We start from the raw sequence: 17683 nt of genomic DNA on the forward strand, positions 1-17683 counted from the left end.
CATCAGACAGGTGTCATCAGTTAAACATGCCACTTGTCATGCTACATGTGACATCAATAACACACATAAAATCAGTCAGATCACATTTGTATGTGACATCAGCCAAACATGAAACAAAAGACTAATGACATCAATCCGACTCTTGACATCATTCAGACACATTACATCAATCAGACTCATGATATCAATCAGACTCATGACATCAATCAGACTCATGACATCAATCAGACTCATGACATCAATCAGACACATGACATCAATCAGACACATGACATCAATCCGACTCATGACATCAATCATCAGTCAGACATGTGACTGGCTGAAACAAGTGACACCAGTATCTCATGCATGGAGATGGGATGCAGGGCCTCTAGTGGCCTGCACACACCACACTGTATCTGTTATCTTGGGAGAACTAACACCACATGGTGTCCACCATCTTCTGAACTTGCATCAATGTAGACATGACCATCTTCGCCTGGACACGCCATCTGTCATCTTGAGAGAATCCGTGGGACAACATGGGAGTCCATTATCAACTCCCCTGCATGTAGATATGACCTCTTGTAGCCTGCACACACAAACACATCTCTATATTCCAGGGAGAATTGTCAAACTCTTTGGCAACAATCATTTGAAATTAAGCCCACCAGTCCAAGATCTGCAACTTCCAGTAAAACCTTTCTCAGGAAACATCCTCACTTTCCATCAAGAATCTGAAACAGGTCATCTCTATGGCAGAAAGGTTCTGAACACTGCATGCACTGCCCCCTGTTAACTATGTCCTCTCTGTCATAGCACTATTCTGTCCCACCTACCCTCTTGAGGCCCCACATTGGTGTCCGACTAATCACAATCTCCATCCAGTGTGAAGTGTCTCTGTAGCGCTAGCGGTATAAGGATCATCCTGGCACCATGTTGAGCATGGTGTTTGTAAAGAGCTGATCCATCATATGGCTAATGTTAGGGAGTTTGGTGGAATTTGATTTCCTTGTCATCTTTGGACATTGCCTGTGCTTATGGCAGTGCGGTGTGTGAATACACTGATATACACATACACTGCCACGGTGACGACCACGTCTACCTGATCAACATACATATCAACACTCATTCAAACAAACTATCTTTCATTCTTCATATGAGGTGAATTGCTTCCGAAATGAACATTGAATCAACATTGCTACACATTAAGGCGGTGAACCCATCCAACAGACCTCAGAAATGTGCATATAAAACTGCAAAACTAACAGAGTATAACATATAAATATAGCATGCCTTTTCGGCATGAAGTAAATACCCCATAACCCAATGCCCTCACGCACCCCCTCACCCAAATTCCAAAGAAAGACCCCATCTCTCCCCAACTTATTTCTTGCACCAACTTTTAAACCCATAACCAACCAGCCCCTCTCACCCCATACTCTCTCCCCCCCCCCTCCCCTCCCCAATTAACTAAGACCCCCATCCTATAGTATTACCTCCTGGTGGCCTTCCCCTGTTTCCCTTTCGTCCTCTCCTCCCCCCCTCCCCATCCTTTTCGACTGGCCTGAATTGTGTGGAAGAACTGAGGTAACGGTCATGTTTAACAGACTTGGTTTCATCACAACAGAGGGGACAACAAAACTCTACAGATCAGTATGTACAGTCATCCGGTAACATAAAACAGCACATTCAAGCATAAATATTGTAGATATATATACAAAACAAGTCTTTGGTTGCAGATTTTGATGCATATGTTTTGGACATCATAAAAAAGGCCATGAATATAGGCGTAGGTTCATACAACGATACATCTGACTGCATAGTCAGAGAAGATGTTGAGCTTCTAGCTAGGACAGAGTAGATGCCCTCTCTTCCATTAGCCATACCAAGGATCACCTCACAATGTTCTCCGTGAGACACCGGCTGCCTCAACAACGTCGACACATATCATGCTCCTACACTGTAATGCCCACAAAACCTTCAAAAGGCCAAACAGGGCGAGCAACACACCTCTTCAAGGCATGGTATCATCTTGACAATAATCCTTGTGAAGACTTCCAAGCTTGTGAGGAGATACCCTGGATGCGACTCCCATGAATGGGACCCAGTCAGCCACACAGTGGCTGCAGGAAACCGACAACTAGCCCAGCAGGGGACCCACATCAATTGACTCGGAGTGTGTGTGACTCCATGGGTGCAGCCGAGTCGTAGAGAGTGTCTGTGTCCTGCGTGGGCTCCCCCTGAAGCTGACACTGGTTATTCAGGGTCCCTGCTCCACAGTCACAGAAAAAACGGTCGTGACGTATAAACTCTACCTCATGACCGGCATGGCAGGTTTTGATACAGTTCACACAAATAGCATTCCTCTCCGTTGTGTTACATGTCCGACATCTGCAAAACACGAGAAATATTCCGTAAACGATCAACCTGACATTTGACTACTCCCATCATCCAAGCTGACATAAAGTGATTTAATTTTAAACATTTGGTCCACTTGAGTAAGGTTTCACGCCACCTTTAGCAATTTAATAAATGAGCTTCACACATTGTACCCATGTGGAGAATCAAACCCAGGTCTTCAGCGTGACAAGTGAATGCTTTAAGCACTAGGCTACCCCACGACCCCTGGGTCCACTTGAAGACAAACATCACATAATGGTGGTCAGAGGTGAAATAATGAGTGTGACTTGGCAAATACAGTTCTTACACAAAAGAAACCATTTGAAGATTTCAAGATTTCATTTAACTGTGGGTGCCTGTTACATCAAGAAACAATAGTAGTTCAAGTCTAAGTCATGAGGGTGTCCTCAGAACACCTTAATACTGATCAATACAGCTCAGTTGAGTGAGTTTATTGAAACCAGCACTACTTTACCTGTAGAAGTCATGCATGGGAAAGCTTGTATAGCTGGAGATCTTGTAGAGACACTGGCCGGCACCCACAGCTTTCTCCACCATGTTGTGGTTGCCGCTGATGTTGTTGTCTGAAGCACATACCACAGATGAAGAAGCTTCACTCTCAAGTAATTATCTGATCCCAAGTAACTCCCCAGTTGACACATCCCCAGAGGTTTAAACAAATGTAATTCCTCTCTTAGTTTTTTATTTAAGGCCACTCTCAGCAATATTTCCAGAAATATGGTGGAATGATCATGAAAGTAATTGAGTCTGGACCAGACAAACCTATGATTGATGTTATATGCAACATGGCACAGAATCAACAACCCCATCCATTCCGTTGACTCTAAGTAAGGTTGCAGGGGACCAATCATATGCAAGTCATGTATTACACTGTGAAGAAGACAGCTATGACTTCCAACAATTGAAAAACAATGAAACAAGTAAATGCATACATGAATCCTGCTAACAATATTCAGGAATACACATGGTAATAATATTGATCATTCCTCTGAATTTCACAAGAAACCATGCCTCTCTATATAATGAAAGATTTAAACACTGTGATACTATCCAACATATACTTCTGAAGGCAAGCCCAGCAATGGCAGCAGTACAGTATTTGAAATTACTGGATACCTGAGGCCCTTCAGTTTTGCTGTTATTGCATTAACTGAGACCACTAAATTGTCACCTGGGTATGGAAAGAACACTTTGACTTTTATGCTTACAGGGCTGCAACTTAACCTGAAACACTGACCATGTTTACCAGCTAGAACAGTCAACATATACAAGGACATCAAACAAAACCAGGTTGCACCCTGCTCCCATCAAATTATCAAATAAGTTGAAACAGGCCGGTCTGCTGCCAGAGTCACAAATTATTGATGCATTGCTGTAAAATGTAATAGGAACATTCTTGAAGTACCCACAGCCTGACAAAGCATGACAAATTTGAAAAATGCTACCTAGTATTCATGTCTAAATGTACCAAGTGCAAGTCTGACTAACCCTTACTTGTCCACACAAAATCGATCTTTGAACACACTCAATTCCTCAAAGGTTTATTTACCATATGTGTATAAAAGGTTGCACTTATGCATGTTTTATATAGCTAAATCAAGCCCTGGTTATATACCCAAGAAAATATGAACTGTCAAGTAAATTTTCGGTCTTATTTAAGGGGTTCTTCTAAAGACTACTTACAGATCCATCAAGTAGTTGGTCACAGAACACTTACTTGAGAAGATCTCTTAACAGGGTGAATACGGTACCCTTAACCATAGCTAGCTAGGTGGGCTAGCACCCAGTTGTATCACTGTACCTAATTTGAACACTGATTTCTTTACCTTTCAGTTTGGGGTTGACTCCACTGGCAAGACACAGGCCTCCAAATTTATTGTTAAAGATCTTGTTCTCTTCTAGTGTGGCTGTGGCATTATTTGTTATTTCGACACCTGCTGCCTGCCCGTCAAAGATACGGTTCCTTCGCAAGATAGGATGGCTCTGTGTACTGATGAGGACGCCAGCCTGGGCGTTGCGGAAGATATCATTCTCTTCCAAGATCCCTGCCATCAGAAAGTTGGTATTCATCATGGTTCTAGAATCGACATGCCTTCTATTTATTATTTTATAATCTTAAGTGTTTTTTTGCCTCTTTTGTAAATATTACTGCAATATCAAGTGGACACACAGAATGGCCACATTGAAACCCTAACGGAATAAAACCTGGGTCTTCAAGTGATGCTCAAGAAAGCTACCATACCCTACTACCCAAATCATAGGATATGTGTGAGTGTCGTTTTATGCCTCAGTCCACATTTTTCAGCCACATCACAGTATCCTATAAATAATCAAGTCTGGACCAGGCAAACCAGAGACTGAAAACACAAGCCAGGCTGGATACACAATCAGTCAGATTACACATTGTGGCTATACAACTCTCATTAATAGGTGATAGTCGACAAGCATGGGGTGATCCACATAAGTAAGAGGGCATGAGGAAACACCAAGACTACTGCCTAGTCTAACCAGATGGTCACTATCAGCATGTGCCAACAATTCACCATTCACAGACAGCTTGAGGAATACAAGAACCTATGCTTCCCTGGACATATACACAAAGGACAGGACAGATGCATACACTCAAGTGAAATCTGGACCACAACAAGCACTGAATAGATGTTCTAGGGCACTAGTATTCATAAAAGTCTATCTGGACTTTTTTTGAAGTTATGATACGTGCATGATATTGTTTGTTTTTAATGCCACACTCGGCTGTACACCAGCTATGACGGTGGCCTTCAAACAAAGCTGGGCCACACAATCCGGTGATTGAAATCATGAGCAACAATATATTTCATTGGGATACAATGACATGCAAGTCACGTTGTCTGACCACCTGATCCCCTAAGACACCTCTTACAACCAGCATAGATCGCTAGGGACATCACCCGGTTGACCTTTACTAACCCGACATCTACCAGGGAATATAAAAAACGTTACATTATCTCAGTATTCTCAGACTTATCCAACACACCTTTCCCGCCATTGAAGATACAGATCCCTCCATCTCGACCATCATGTATCTTGTTGTGGCGTAGCACTGGGTTGCTGTCGGTCTTGATCCAGATGCCTGCCATGGCATTGTCAAAGATCTCGTTGTTCTCTATCATCCCCAGCCCGCTGTTGTACACCAAGATGCCACCATTCTGGCCTCCCCAAATCTTGTTGCGGCGAATCAGTGGGTTACTCCCAGTCCTAGACAGATAATTCACAACAATTTGTAGATCATAATATAATCATAATTCAAAATTAGCCTTTGCACCGCACCTCTCCCATTAGTAAAGAAAGTGTTCCTTATTGGAAAAGAAGCCATGAAGTAGTTCTCAAGTTATAGGTTTCACAAATTTTGAAGTAAAGTAAAACAAACTTCTACGCTCAAAACATGCAAAAATTTCATATTTGCTCAGAATATCTACATATCAAAACCAAACTTTGCACTGCACCTCTTCTATTAGTATGGAAACTGTTCTCTAAATTTGAAAAGAATACACGGGGTAGTTTTTTTTTGTTATAGGTCGCACAAATGTTAAAGTAAAACATTCTAAATTAAAAAACGAAAATAGCTGTATTTTTCTGAAAATCCAAATATTAAAAACAAACTTCACATTGCATTTCTCCTATTGGTACAAAAATGTCCACCAATTTTGAAAAGAATCTATGCAGTAGTTTTCAAGTTATAGGTCGCACACATTAAATGTCCTTGGAAGGACAGACGGAATTCCTTGGTACAACTATATACCCCCACCCTTTAAGGTTGGGGTCAAAATTAACTGGTCTTCATCTAGAACATGTCAACTGGACATGACCAACTGATCCATCAAGTCACATTGTATGACAACATAGCCCAGTGGGGACCTATTCTAACCCTACATCCCCATGGAGTATGACAAATGAAAATTGACTGATGTAATATACAGGCAAGAACAAACCTTATCTGTACTCCTGAGTACAAATGGTTGAAGATATCATTGTCCTCTAACACACCATGCCCATTGTCATAGAAGTACACTCCCACCTGGAACAGATAACATGGGGTGGTTAAAGTCAACATCTACATCTAAATACCAGAGTCTTTTTGTCAACCCTCATCATATGTTTTTCCCAGCGTATTTTGTGTATGGTAATACAAGAGTACACATATACTTCAATGTGACATAACATACCTACCATCCATTTATGCCACATTTATCATGTTTATCAAATGGCAACAAAGTTTGGGACACAGGGTTAGAAATACTTATTATTTTCAGAGGTCCATAAAAATTCCATCTACCGTATGGTGAAGGGTAGTACTTAGGGAAATGTCACTGGTCCTTAATGAATTTTACTAGTCGCGGACCAGCAGATTGTTAATAACGTTTGAACCTTTGGAAAATACTTATCAAACATAACCTTAACCTCTTAAATTAACCTTCAGAAATAAAACAGCCAGAAATAATAATAGTGCACCTGTTTGCCGCTGTGTATTCTGTTGCGGCGCAGCACGGGGGTACTGCCTGTCGTGATCCACACACCGGCCAAAGTGTTGGCATACACCTCATTCTCCTCAATCAGACCTTGACCTTTCTCATGCTGGTAATACAACAAGCCACCGTCAACAAATGGATAGACAAACAGTGTTGGAAAATAAGGATGAGTGTCAAGGGACCCTTAGCACTAATGTTTCAACATGTAATGGTTCTTTATTTAAGATACAACAGCAGAAAAACTCAAAGATTTTCCTTATTTCTTAACAATATTACATATATTTTGTTTAACAAAGCACCACTACAACACAAACTACAATGCAGTAAGCTGTTCTTTTCTCCAATTATATTTCAACAATTCAACTTATTGTTGTAGTTTATATAAACTTTAATGAGTATATATACTAAAGTGTTGAAACACAGGGCCCAGTTTGACAAAATGGTCTTAGTGCTAAAAAGCTTTTGTGAAACAGGGCCCTGGATACCGAGATCCGTTTTCCACTCCCAGTTCAAGCAGAAGACTTACCACATATATTCCACCATGTTGGCCATGATGGATCTTGTTGTGTCTTACAATCGGGTTGCTGTTAGTTCGAATCTGGATACCAGCCAGAGCATTGCCTGGAAGAAAATTATCAGCATCATTTACTTAATTACCATAAAGAGCAATACAGTATTTTCTAGTTATTTCTTTTCCAAGTGCATGCTAAAATGTTATTTTCTGTCGACTTACCATAAATATTGTTGTGTTCTATAAGCCCTCGTCCATCCCCAAATATGTACACACCACCCTGATGCCCATTGTAGATTTCATTTTTTCTGAAAAAAGAAAGAAGCTTATTGCACAAGGATCTTCATTTAACACAAGATAAAAAACATGAATACAGCTATGAGCTCTGTAGCTCACCCGCCCCAAACTAGTTTTGTTAAAAAAGGGAAACAAATAAAAATCGGAAAGCTGCAGCCTAGTAGAAAAGTTCCTGTTTGGCTCCCCACACAGCTTAATGTGCCACAATGGGAAGAAAGACCAAAGAGATGCAGGTTTTACATGATTACCACTCTGGTAAAACCTAAGATCATAGCTATCCATATGGGGCTCACATATTAAGAATCACAATCAAAGAAAATCTGCTATTTTAACACAGGATTCTGGCAGCCCTAAGGGACACAACTCTCCACGGTAAACACTGCACAGTGGACACACACCAAATTTCTTTTAAATACCTGATTGAAAGGAAACTAATGGCCACAAATAACATAATACAAAATTGACCAAACTGACCATTATCTAGGGACGGTTTCAGGTGTGTTTCTTCTTCAGACTTGGAGAAGTAAAATGAAGACACAAACATAGACGGATGACACGCCATGGAAAGTTCCATTACGATCACATTTACCATTACACACTTGTGGATATTTCAAACTAGACTTTTTACTCTCCCTTGAAGCCTTACCTTATTGTAGGATCACTGTTGGATGTGATCCACACTCCAGCGAAGTTGTTGGAGTGTATTTTGTTCTCGATGAACTGCCCCCTGCCATTTTCATGTACGTAGATGCCCCCAGTTTGGCCATGATGGATCTCACAGCGTACAACCGTGGGGTTGGCCCCTGCCTTCACCTCAAAGCCAGCAATGCGGTTGTTGTGGATATCACAGGAATCAAAGTAACCCTAAAGAGAAAGTCCTCATGTGGTGACCAGTTTGAGTGAGTGAGTGAGTTAGGAGATAAACATATTGTGTGTATCCACTGTAGAGCTAACAAATATGTACAAAGAAAACATTTTGAGGATATTCTGAAATGTACCAATTATTGTTTGTCTGTTTGTTGTTTAATGCCCCACTCAGCAATGTTTAAGCTATATGAAGGCGGTCTGCAAATAATCAAGTCTGGACAAGATAAGCCAGTGATTGACATCATGAGCGACAATCAAGACAATTGGGATACAATTGTCTTACATCAACCAAGTCAGCAAATCCTGCTATCGCTTCTTAGGACAAGCATAGTCGCCTATTACTGCAAGCATAGGTTGCTGAAGACCTATTCTACCCCGGATCTTAACAGGTCAAAAGTACCCATTATGTCCCACAAAGGAAAATTCAAATGAAACTGGCAGGGCTGTAACGATTCACCAATACCAACGACGTAATCAATACTTAGGTACACACGATACTTGAATCGTCAGTTTTGAGCTCATGATATGCTATAAATGGAAAAGAAACGGATGGGATTAGCTCCCTTAATGGCGGAATCAGCATAGCACCGCCTATAAGCATGACAGAACATGAGGATGTGGTGGTAAGAGTGGACGCATCTGCCACATTAGTCATCAGTTCTGGCAAATTTGGGGTTTGGAAAAAAATTGTATGCAGATTGTGGCGAGCAGTCAACACATCTCAGTATGAAGCAAGAGTTTTCGAGTTGTATTTCAGTGATTTCATCATTTCTTACTATGTATTGTGGTGTATCATGCCACCAGTGGTATCATCAGTCGGTATCGCCATACATATCGTATCGCGAGATGTCAGGCAAAATACAGCTCTACTGGCTGGTGTTGATCACCTAAGGTCCTCCAAATTCATACTATAATCAATACTATAATAGGCCAAAATGAAAAATATTTATCTTGACACATGGACCCAAGACTGAAAGAAGTCATCTGCTAGTACTTACCAAGCCGTTATCGAAGGTGAACACTCCGACATCCCGTCCATGATGTATGTGGTTTCTGCGCATGATGGGGTTGGAATGGTTCTTGACCCAGATACCAGCCAGAGCATTGCCACTGATCTCATTGTCCTCATAAACACCCTGCAATACATGAGGTGTTACTGTTAATTGGCTTGTTAATACCTTTTGTCAAAACGTACAATAACTTCAAGGGTCTCTTCAATATAAGTGTACATGAAAGTGTATGAAAGCTCCCCTAGTGAGTTCCAGGTTTAAACAGGTGAGTAGATACTTAATGGATCTGGTGATCAGGCTTGGTGACCTGATTAATTTGTGTATCATCCTAGCCCATTTATCATTGCTCATAATATCAATCACTGGTTTGTCTGGTCTCGAGTTGCTCATTTACAGACTGCCATCATACAGATGGAATATTGCTGAGTGCAGCGCCAAAACTTTAACTGATTCTCACTGAGCATAATACTTGCTAGATCTCACAAATAGTTCTGTCTGCAAAGCGTTGTATAGCAACGTGACATTTATGTATCAATGCACTGTCACAAATAATCACAGGGAGAGTGAACGTGAAGGAGTTGTTTTACATAATCCCATCCTGTACATGGAGTCCAGGCAATGCTGTAGGGACATGACACGGGCACTATAATTCAGATGACACATTGTAACCACTCACTCCTCATCAGTGGTGGTGGCTTACTCTTCACATGCACTCACTCACCTGAGCATAGTCCGTGATGTAGAGGCCAACATTCTCACAGTCCTTGATTAAACAGTGTTTGATTGTCGGGTCCGACCCAGAGCCAGACACACAAACTGCAGCTCCCACTGAAAGGTAACACCAGCACATTATACTTCCAACATGTTTCGAGTTGTAACACCACGTTTGTTATCAAACAGAAGAGCGGCTTTCCACATCTCTAAGTAGACACTTCTGACAAATTCGTATAATGACTGATCTTACCGACAGATGTGCTCTTGATGCGACAGTGGTCGACAGTAGGTGTACAGTTCTCAGCTATCTCCAGTGAGTAATGCCGATGGTGGGGTACGGATGAGGTGATGTCGGGTGTGAACTTGAAGTGAATAATTACAACAGTTTTATCACCTTAATAAGATAATGTACATGAATCGGAATAAATAATCTCATTCAAATTACAAATGGGAATTTTGCATTCACAGTAGTCATAACTCTGGATATTTACAGAGGCAGTTTCGATACTACTAAGGGGAGATAATCCAAATTACCTCCCCTTGAACAAAAATGTCCCGCCTTCTTTGTGCCATCAAAAGTCATAAAGTAAGTTCAGCTCTTTCCTACATGTACGGTACCCATTGACACTTTCTTTACTACCTGCATCATTTAACTGGAGCATTATTAATCCAGACCTTAAAGTCACATGACTGATTACAGCTGGAAATTTGCATATAAACTAGTTCATGTTTTCTTCTGTGTTCCAAACCAGACCCATTGTTACATTAATCTGTTTCAAAATCTGTTACTTCTTTATCACAACCCTATCCCACAAACAATGTTAGCACCAATACTGTTGAAAGTTAACATTAAGATAATTTGGTCGAGAAGGTTCTTAGTCTAGATGATTGAAATATCAAAGCACAAAGATAAACAGCAGTGTTAAGTAAGGGCAGTCATTGTGGTTTCTTTAATCCAGCTACCCCACTAAATCCTGTAGTATTAACATTTGAGCGGTGACAAGAACACCTTGACTTTCTTGCTTAATTTGGAACACAGGATTCCACAGCATCTCCAGACTCACACTAACCTTCAACGTGAGGTATCCAAGATACGCTCCCTTAGCACCGTCAACAAACATGACTGTTGATTCACTCTCCCGCTCAATTATCACATGATCCATGACGTTCCCTGGAGCGGCTCCAATGATTGACACTGAGATATCGATGAGGAGGAACTCCCCCTGGTACAGACCAGAGTGAACAAAGATGAGAGGGTTCTCCACCTCCTCTGTGTCCACGTAACTGTACGCCTGCTCTATACATTCAAAACACTGAAACAGATGAACAGTGCAACTGTCAGCAGCGTGACCATGACATTTCAAAGACAAGTACATCATTTTAACATGCTTAGTGAGGCCTTAAATATTTTCCATACGTGTCATCATGTTTTTAACATAAAACCACTACCCTATCAACATGATCAGGGACAGATTAACACTCAGCAGCAAACAATAATCACCCAATGCTTCACTTGTTATCAGCATCTTCATTATGTCAGACAGAGTGTACCTACCATGAGATTTCTTCCTTTTAACCGTTTCCCCCGTGGGTTGTAGAGAGACGCATAACCAGGTCGTACATGGAAGCCACGATACTGTGAAAGCAAAATAAAATGACAGATCCTCACTGCTTTAGCCATGTGTCTCCAGTTGTACTTCTATCAGTCTATTAGCATGAGTGGTACTAGCATAACATTGTACAAGGACAGTCTGTGAGGAGAGAAATCTACTGATGAAGGTGAGGAAGGACAAGTATGAGCAAGAAGACACACATGTACAAAAAGTACAATAATCAACCTTACATTTTCATGATAATAACATAAATAGTACTGACATCATAAATGTATAGAAATGTCAGTATACACTTTGTTTGTTTGTTGTTTAATGCCGCACTCAGATATATTTCAAATATATGATGGCGGTCTGTAAATAATTGAGTCTGGACTTGACAATCCAATGGTGACATCACGAGCATCGATCCATGCAATTGGGATACGACGACATGCATCAACCAAGTCAGCTGACCACCCTATCCCATTAGTCGCCTCTTACGACAAGAATAGTCACCTTTTACGGCCAGCATAGGTTGTCTATGAGCTATCTACAGGGGATCTTCACAGGTCGTCAGTATACAGTATTACACTGACAGGTTATATATATAGCATTAGCAACTGATGAATACTGACCAGTTGTTTAAAGCTCTCTCTCCAGGAGTTCTCATACTCGGAATCAGTTGGGTTGATAAACTTGAAGACTCTTGGTTCAGGGTTGAGCAAGGGATTATCATACTCAAAGACATCTTGGTATAAATTTTTCCTGTAAGAAAGATTCAACATAAAGTGCCACCAAAGATGATGTTGACAGTTGGTAAGCAAAGTTTATCCGACTCTATCAATTGGACTCAAATGTACATATTTGGAAAACAAATACAGTAGAACATGGATACAACAAACTTTAAGGGACAAGAGAAATCAGTTCGTTATATCCGTTTTCGCTTGGAAACGTCCGCCATCTTGGATAAAACAAAACACAAGACACGTAATTGCAGCATTGATTTGTATTAACAGTGATCACTTCATAGCATTCAATTGATAACATTTTATAACATTCATTTAAAAACTTTAAATTCATAAATTTTTCGAACATTGTTATGAAATTCCTCTTACTTTTGCCTGCAATGATAGCATATGCAAGTGAACTGACACTTGGACACAATGTCATAAAATTTATATGTTTAATGTTTGTTTTACAGACAAGATTACATGTACAGGTAAGATTAACACAATGCAAGTTTGGCAAGGTTGATCCGTCACCACTGATTGTGTTGATTCGTGGCGATTGTCACCGCTGATTGCATACAGCCAATTTCTCAGTTCGCTATACACGTCACTAATTAGCGGTAAATGGGCTTGTCAGTGATCAGATATCAGTTCGCTGTATCCGTTACTTCACTGTAGAGAGTTTGTTATTTACGTAAATTTTATATGATATTACATAGGAGATAAATCGGGGATTTTTTAACAGTTCGTTGTATCCGTTTGTTCGTTGTATCCGTTTGTTCGCTATATCCGTGTTCTACTGTACTTCATAATTGTCCAAACTAAACAAATGCATGGGTTTATCTTCAACAGTATTCCCATAACACTGACGAAAACACACAAAAAGAATACAGCAAGTCAGTTTAGTAAAGAACGCTTAGTAAAGACCTAATACTTTGTTGAACCATTCAAACCTAATGAGGAAAAAAGTGTACGACAGGTAAACTGACAGGCTCTTAGCGATTTATCTAGACCTGGGCATAGGCCAGTATGAAGCCACAAGTCTTAAGCAAATGACAATAAAGATTCCCAATTTGAAATCCCCTAACATGGACATTTAGCATGTTTAGTAAGGAATCCTAAATAAATCCCTTTGTCTCTCTTACAGTAGGCCAAGCTACTTACCAAAGTTCCAGATCATTGGCAATGTCCCTGAAGCGACGACACACCTGTGCCGCAACACAGAGATCCAGCTCTAGCAGGTAGGAAAATATCTTCAGTAACACTTCATCAGGCAGGTCCTCCTGGAGGTATTTGGCTCCCACACCACCTGGCGCACACAACGATTAGGCTTAATAATCAACTACATCTAGTAATACATGATCATCACATTATCACAACATAATCATTGCAATCACCCGTTTAAATGGTTAAGTTCATTTTTATCATATACCATAGCCTGTGTATATCTTACAACATCCCCCATTATTCAGTATATTATATCTCTCTTTTGATATGATAAATACTTAGGACTATTGTCACCATAACTTTGGTTTGAGCACAATGCTGAAAACCATTGAAACTAATGCCATGTGCATAAAACATTTTGTGCTAAGTTTTGTTATTTACAGACTGCCGTCATATAGCTTGAATATTGCTGAGTGCAGTGTTAAACAAGCGGAACAAAGAGCACAAATGTGTTTACTACCTCGGACAAGGTCTTTGTGAGATCTAGTCGATGTACCAGTGTATCATATCACCATTCTATACTGATGAATACCATGGACCCATTCCTCACCATAGCTTCGGCAGTGATGTCACCATACCGCTTATATCTCCAGTCTGGACAAGACAATCCAGTGACTGACATGAGCATCGACATACGCAATTGGGATACGATGATATCCACCGAACCTGACCGCCCAATCCTGTTAGTCGCCTCTTAAGACAAGCATGGGTTGCTGAAGATCAATTCTAACCTGGACCTTAATGTGTATTTGTGTCTGTTGTTCATACAATGTAATGCTACAGTATTGAGAGACAAATTATACATCAGTGTTCAAAATTAAGCATGTATGTCAAGGAGTCCTTGTCATAACCCAAATGCCAAATTTAGAAATGGAAGGCATACCAAGATTCAAACAGTATATCAGCAAACCTCAAGGACCGCCTTTAATTTTGAACACTGTATCAGTGTGTGTATATGAATTGGGTATAAATATTTGGTAAATGAGTAGAGCATTAATAATAGATCAGCATGATGACACTCATCCTTTGGTGAAAAGGGAACCTCTGCTACTTAAGTCTTAGGTATTATCTGCACCAAATAGTGTGAAATATTTATACAATATTGTAAATCGCTACGGCTGAGTAAGTGAATGTTGTTGACACTGCAGTCAGCAACATTCCAGCAATCTCACAATCGATTATCAATGATAGAATCTGGACCATGTTCACCAGTGGCTGACTGCATGAACAAAGATCAAGCCACTGGGTCACACTGACACACAAAGTCAGTCTGACCCCCTTTTCATTTCTGTCAGCTCTTAACTATACTAACATAAGCATGGTACTTGGTACTAATGCTGATCTGGAATCCCAACAGGGTAATAAATTAACAGCCATGAGGAATAATTTATGTTCGGTTTGAACATTTTAAAAATAATTGAGTATAAATCAGGCACACAAGTGATTGTTTTAAATATTATGAACGTCCCATGTCATCAGAGTCTGACAATCAAACAAGTCTCCAAGTCTGATCACCTGATCCATTATGATGAGTCTACAACAAGCAATGGTTGATGAATACCTATCTTAACCTGGTCGCCCCCAAGGGTATCATGGAGAAGAACTTAAATAACTTAGTAAAATGCTGCATACAAGTGCTAAAAACAATGATAGAACCTATGACATCATGCCCATGGATCACGGACATAATAAAAATACCATTTAGTAAATTTGAAAGCTATTGTAGTTTTTGTATGGATTTGTGCAATGAGGAAATTGTGCCAAGTCTCAATTGACAGCAATCTCATTAAAATTAGACGTTAGTTCTTGCTACCCCTAAACAATGATCTGAGGACATGTCATTATGGGTCATGTTAGAACAACCTTTCATTTTGAACATCTATTAGACATTCCAGAATGCTTTTTGTCAAATTAGTTTTCAAAACGGCATCTGGAATGGAAGTCGCCAGCTTGAAACTAGCAGGGATAATTTTAGGATGGGGCCTTCTGCTTTTAGCCCCTAAATTTGAAAAAAGGCCCTAATTTTCAAAGGCAATGGGTCATTTTAGCATTCTGTATGGGAAAGTATGGGTGTACCTCTGGAATATTTAAAATTTACAGATAAGGGCCCATGTCAGAAATTTCCTGGAGTGAACCCTGAACTAGTGCCATGTAGCTCCATAAAATGGCTTTCTGATTGCTGATCAGTCAAAGTTCGCGAAAGATCGTTCTGATATGACATGTAATGGGATGTCCTCAGATATTTGTTTAGCAGTAGCAAGAACCAAGATCTGATTTTAATGAGATTGCCAGTTAGGGTGTCTGAAGCACAACATGGATCATGCAATTGACCAGATAGGGATTAGAAATTAATTTATTATTCTACTAATTTGCAAAGATTTGCAGATCTTCATGGTTCTGGTCTCAGATTAGAAGACTTCCAATCAATTTCTAATCCTGCAGGTGCACTATTTGTATGCTTTATAATGAGTGCCCCACCCCTCCCCATCAATATAATAAGGGAATCATGGGGCTAAAATAGTAAATATGAAATATTGTAAACTTGTAAAACACAAACAACCCTAAGATATTGAAAAGGACACAAGGGTTAACGCTGTAAAGGTGAGCTTACTTAGATCAGGTGAATCCAACAAGATTATTGGCAGCTACGTCAAGTAAAGTGGACCACTGCCCATGATGATCATTATGATTAATTAAAATAATACTCACCAGTGGGAACTAGTGCAGGATTAACAGCTGCTAGTTTCCGCCGTCGTTTTACGGGAACTACTGGCTTGGTTTCCTTCTTTTCTTCCTTTGTTTGTAAATCAGTAGCTCGTCTTCGACGTAAGTTGTATTTGCCACCATTGCTGTTACTACCACTTGGTCCAGCTTGAATCACCTGAGCTTCTTCCAGAATGTCTGTGTCTGCAAATTGGTAATAAATAAGAAAATCCCTCACATAACTATTTGCCAACTCAGCAGAGACAATGACGAGATCATGGACCCTCCATGCATACTAGTTGTAATAATCAATATTGAGGTTTCTGGTGAATTATCCATAGCGCTCTGTCCCTCTTTCCTATTCTTCTAATGCCATATAGAGAGGATGTTTTATAATATTCCACAATGACTATTATTTATCCAACATACATGGTATAGGTCTGGTCGCATAGTAATTTGCAAAGTCCAGTCCTTTCTTCAAAATAGATTATTATCTGCACTGCAGGAAAATGTGTCTACAAGCAAATCGTGTGTGCCATAAATATTCTAAACTAAAACTATGCTGTGCAACTAAAACGGTACATGTAATCCAAAATGCACAAATGGATGGATGGGGTCAAAAGGTTGATCCTTCCGAGTAAAACCGTTTGTGTACATGCTGCTAAATTCGTTATACAAAGTAATATGATAAACTTCCATTCGAGATATCCAATATCATACATATAGGCCTATAATGAAACTAGGTGCATCAAATGTTGCGGAAAGACACACAGCTAACATCAATAAAGCCGTCTGCCTACAAGTCCATGGAGACACTCAGAAATGCGAGACTGTGACAATGACTTTCAGACAGCAAACATTACGTACCAGCACTTCGCCTTTTCCGTTGCACTGGCTTCGATTTTGCCTTCTTTCGGCGCTTCCTGGCATTAAGCCTAGTGGAACGGACCGAAGGGTTGGACATAATAAGCTGATTTACAGTTTATATTGTTTAAATAGATTCCAGTTGAAAAGAAAGAATCATCCATGAGAAGCCATATTGAATTGTTCTATTTTATCACACTGGACCGAAAGCGAATGAAACCGACCCGTTGGGCCCACGTGATACCGTTGTCCAATCACA

At 40.2% G+C, this 17683-nt stretch overlaps 1 protein-coding gene across 1 annotated transcript; it reads right to left on the reverse strand.

Annotated features, from left to right (window-relative positions):
- Nucleotides 1-1464: 1464 nt before the first annotated feature.
- LOC124111957 (F-box only protein 11-like) lies at nt 1465-17632 on the reverse strand. Its single transcript, XM_046471880.2, has 18 exons — nt 17428-17632; nt 16567-16764; nt 13795-13939; nt 12538-12667; nt 11866-11946; nt 11381-11623; nt 10561-10672; nt 10318-10424; nt 9585-9722; nt 8366-8583; nt 7645-7730; nt 7438-7532; nt 6895-7017; nt 6375-6460; nt 5420-5640; nt 4230-4448; nt 2858-2966; nt 1465-2373 (listed from the first exon to the last, which is right to left on the reverse strand). The coding sequence occupies exons 1-18, from the start codon at nt 17522-17524 to the stop codon at nt 2145-2147; spliced, it is 2637 nt and encodes an 878-aa protein (XP_046327836.1). The 5' UTR covers nt 17525-17632; the 3' UTR covers nt 1465-2144.
- Between the last annotated feature and the right edge of the window lie 51 nt (nt 17633-17683).

This window comes from Haliotis rufescens, unplaced genomic scaffold (assembly GCF_023055435.1).
Source record: "Haliotis rufescens isolate VD_foot unplaced genomic scaffold, xgHalRufe1.0.p SCAF_3, whole genome shotgun sequence".
Classification (NCBI taxonomy): Eukaryota; Metazoa; Mollusca; class Gastropoda; order Lepetellida; family Haliotidae; genus Haliotis; species Haliotis rufescens.

Coding starts and splice junctions, on each gene's coding strand:
- LOC124111957 (XM_046471880.2), bottom strand. CDS start 17,524: ATGTCCAACCCTTCGGTCCGTTCCACTAGGCTTAATGCCAGGAAGCGC. Junction 10,673..11,380: donor TTGGATACCTCACGTTGAAG/GTTAGTGTGAGT, acceptor ATTCACTTCAAG/TTCACACCCGACATCACCTC. Junction 2,967..4,229: donor AGTCAACCCCAAACTGAAAG/GTAAAGAAATCA, acceptor TATGTGCTTCAG/ACAACAACATCAGCGGCAAC.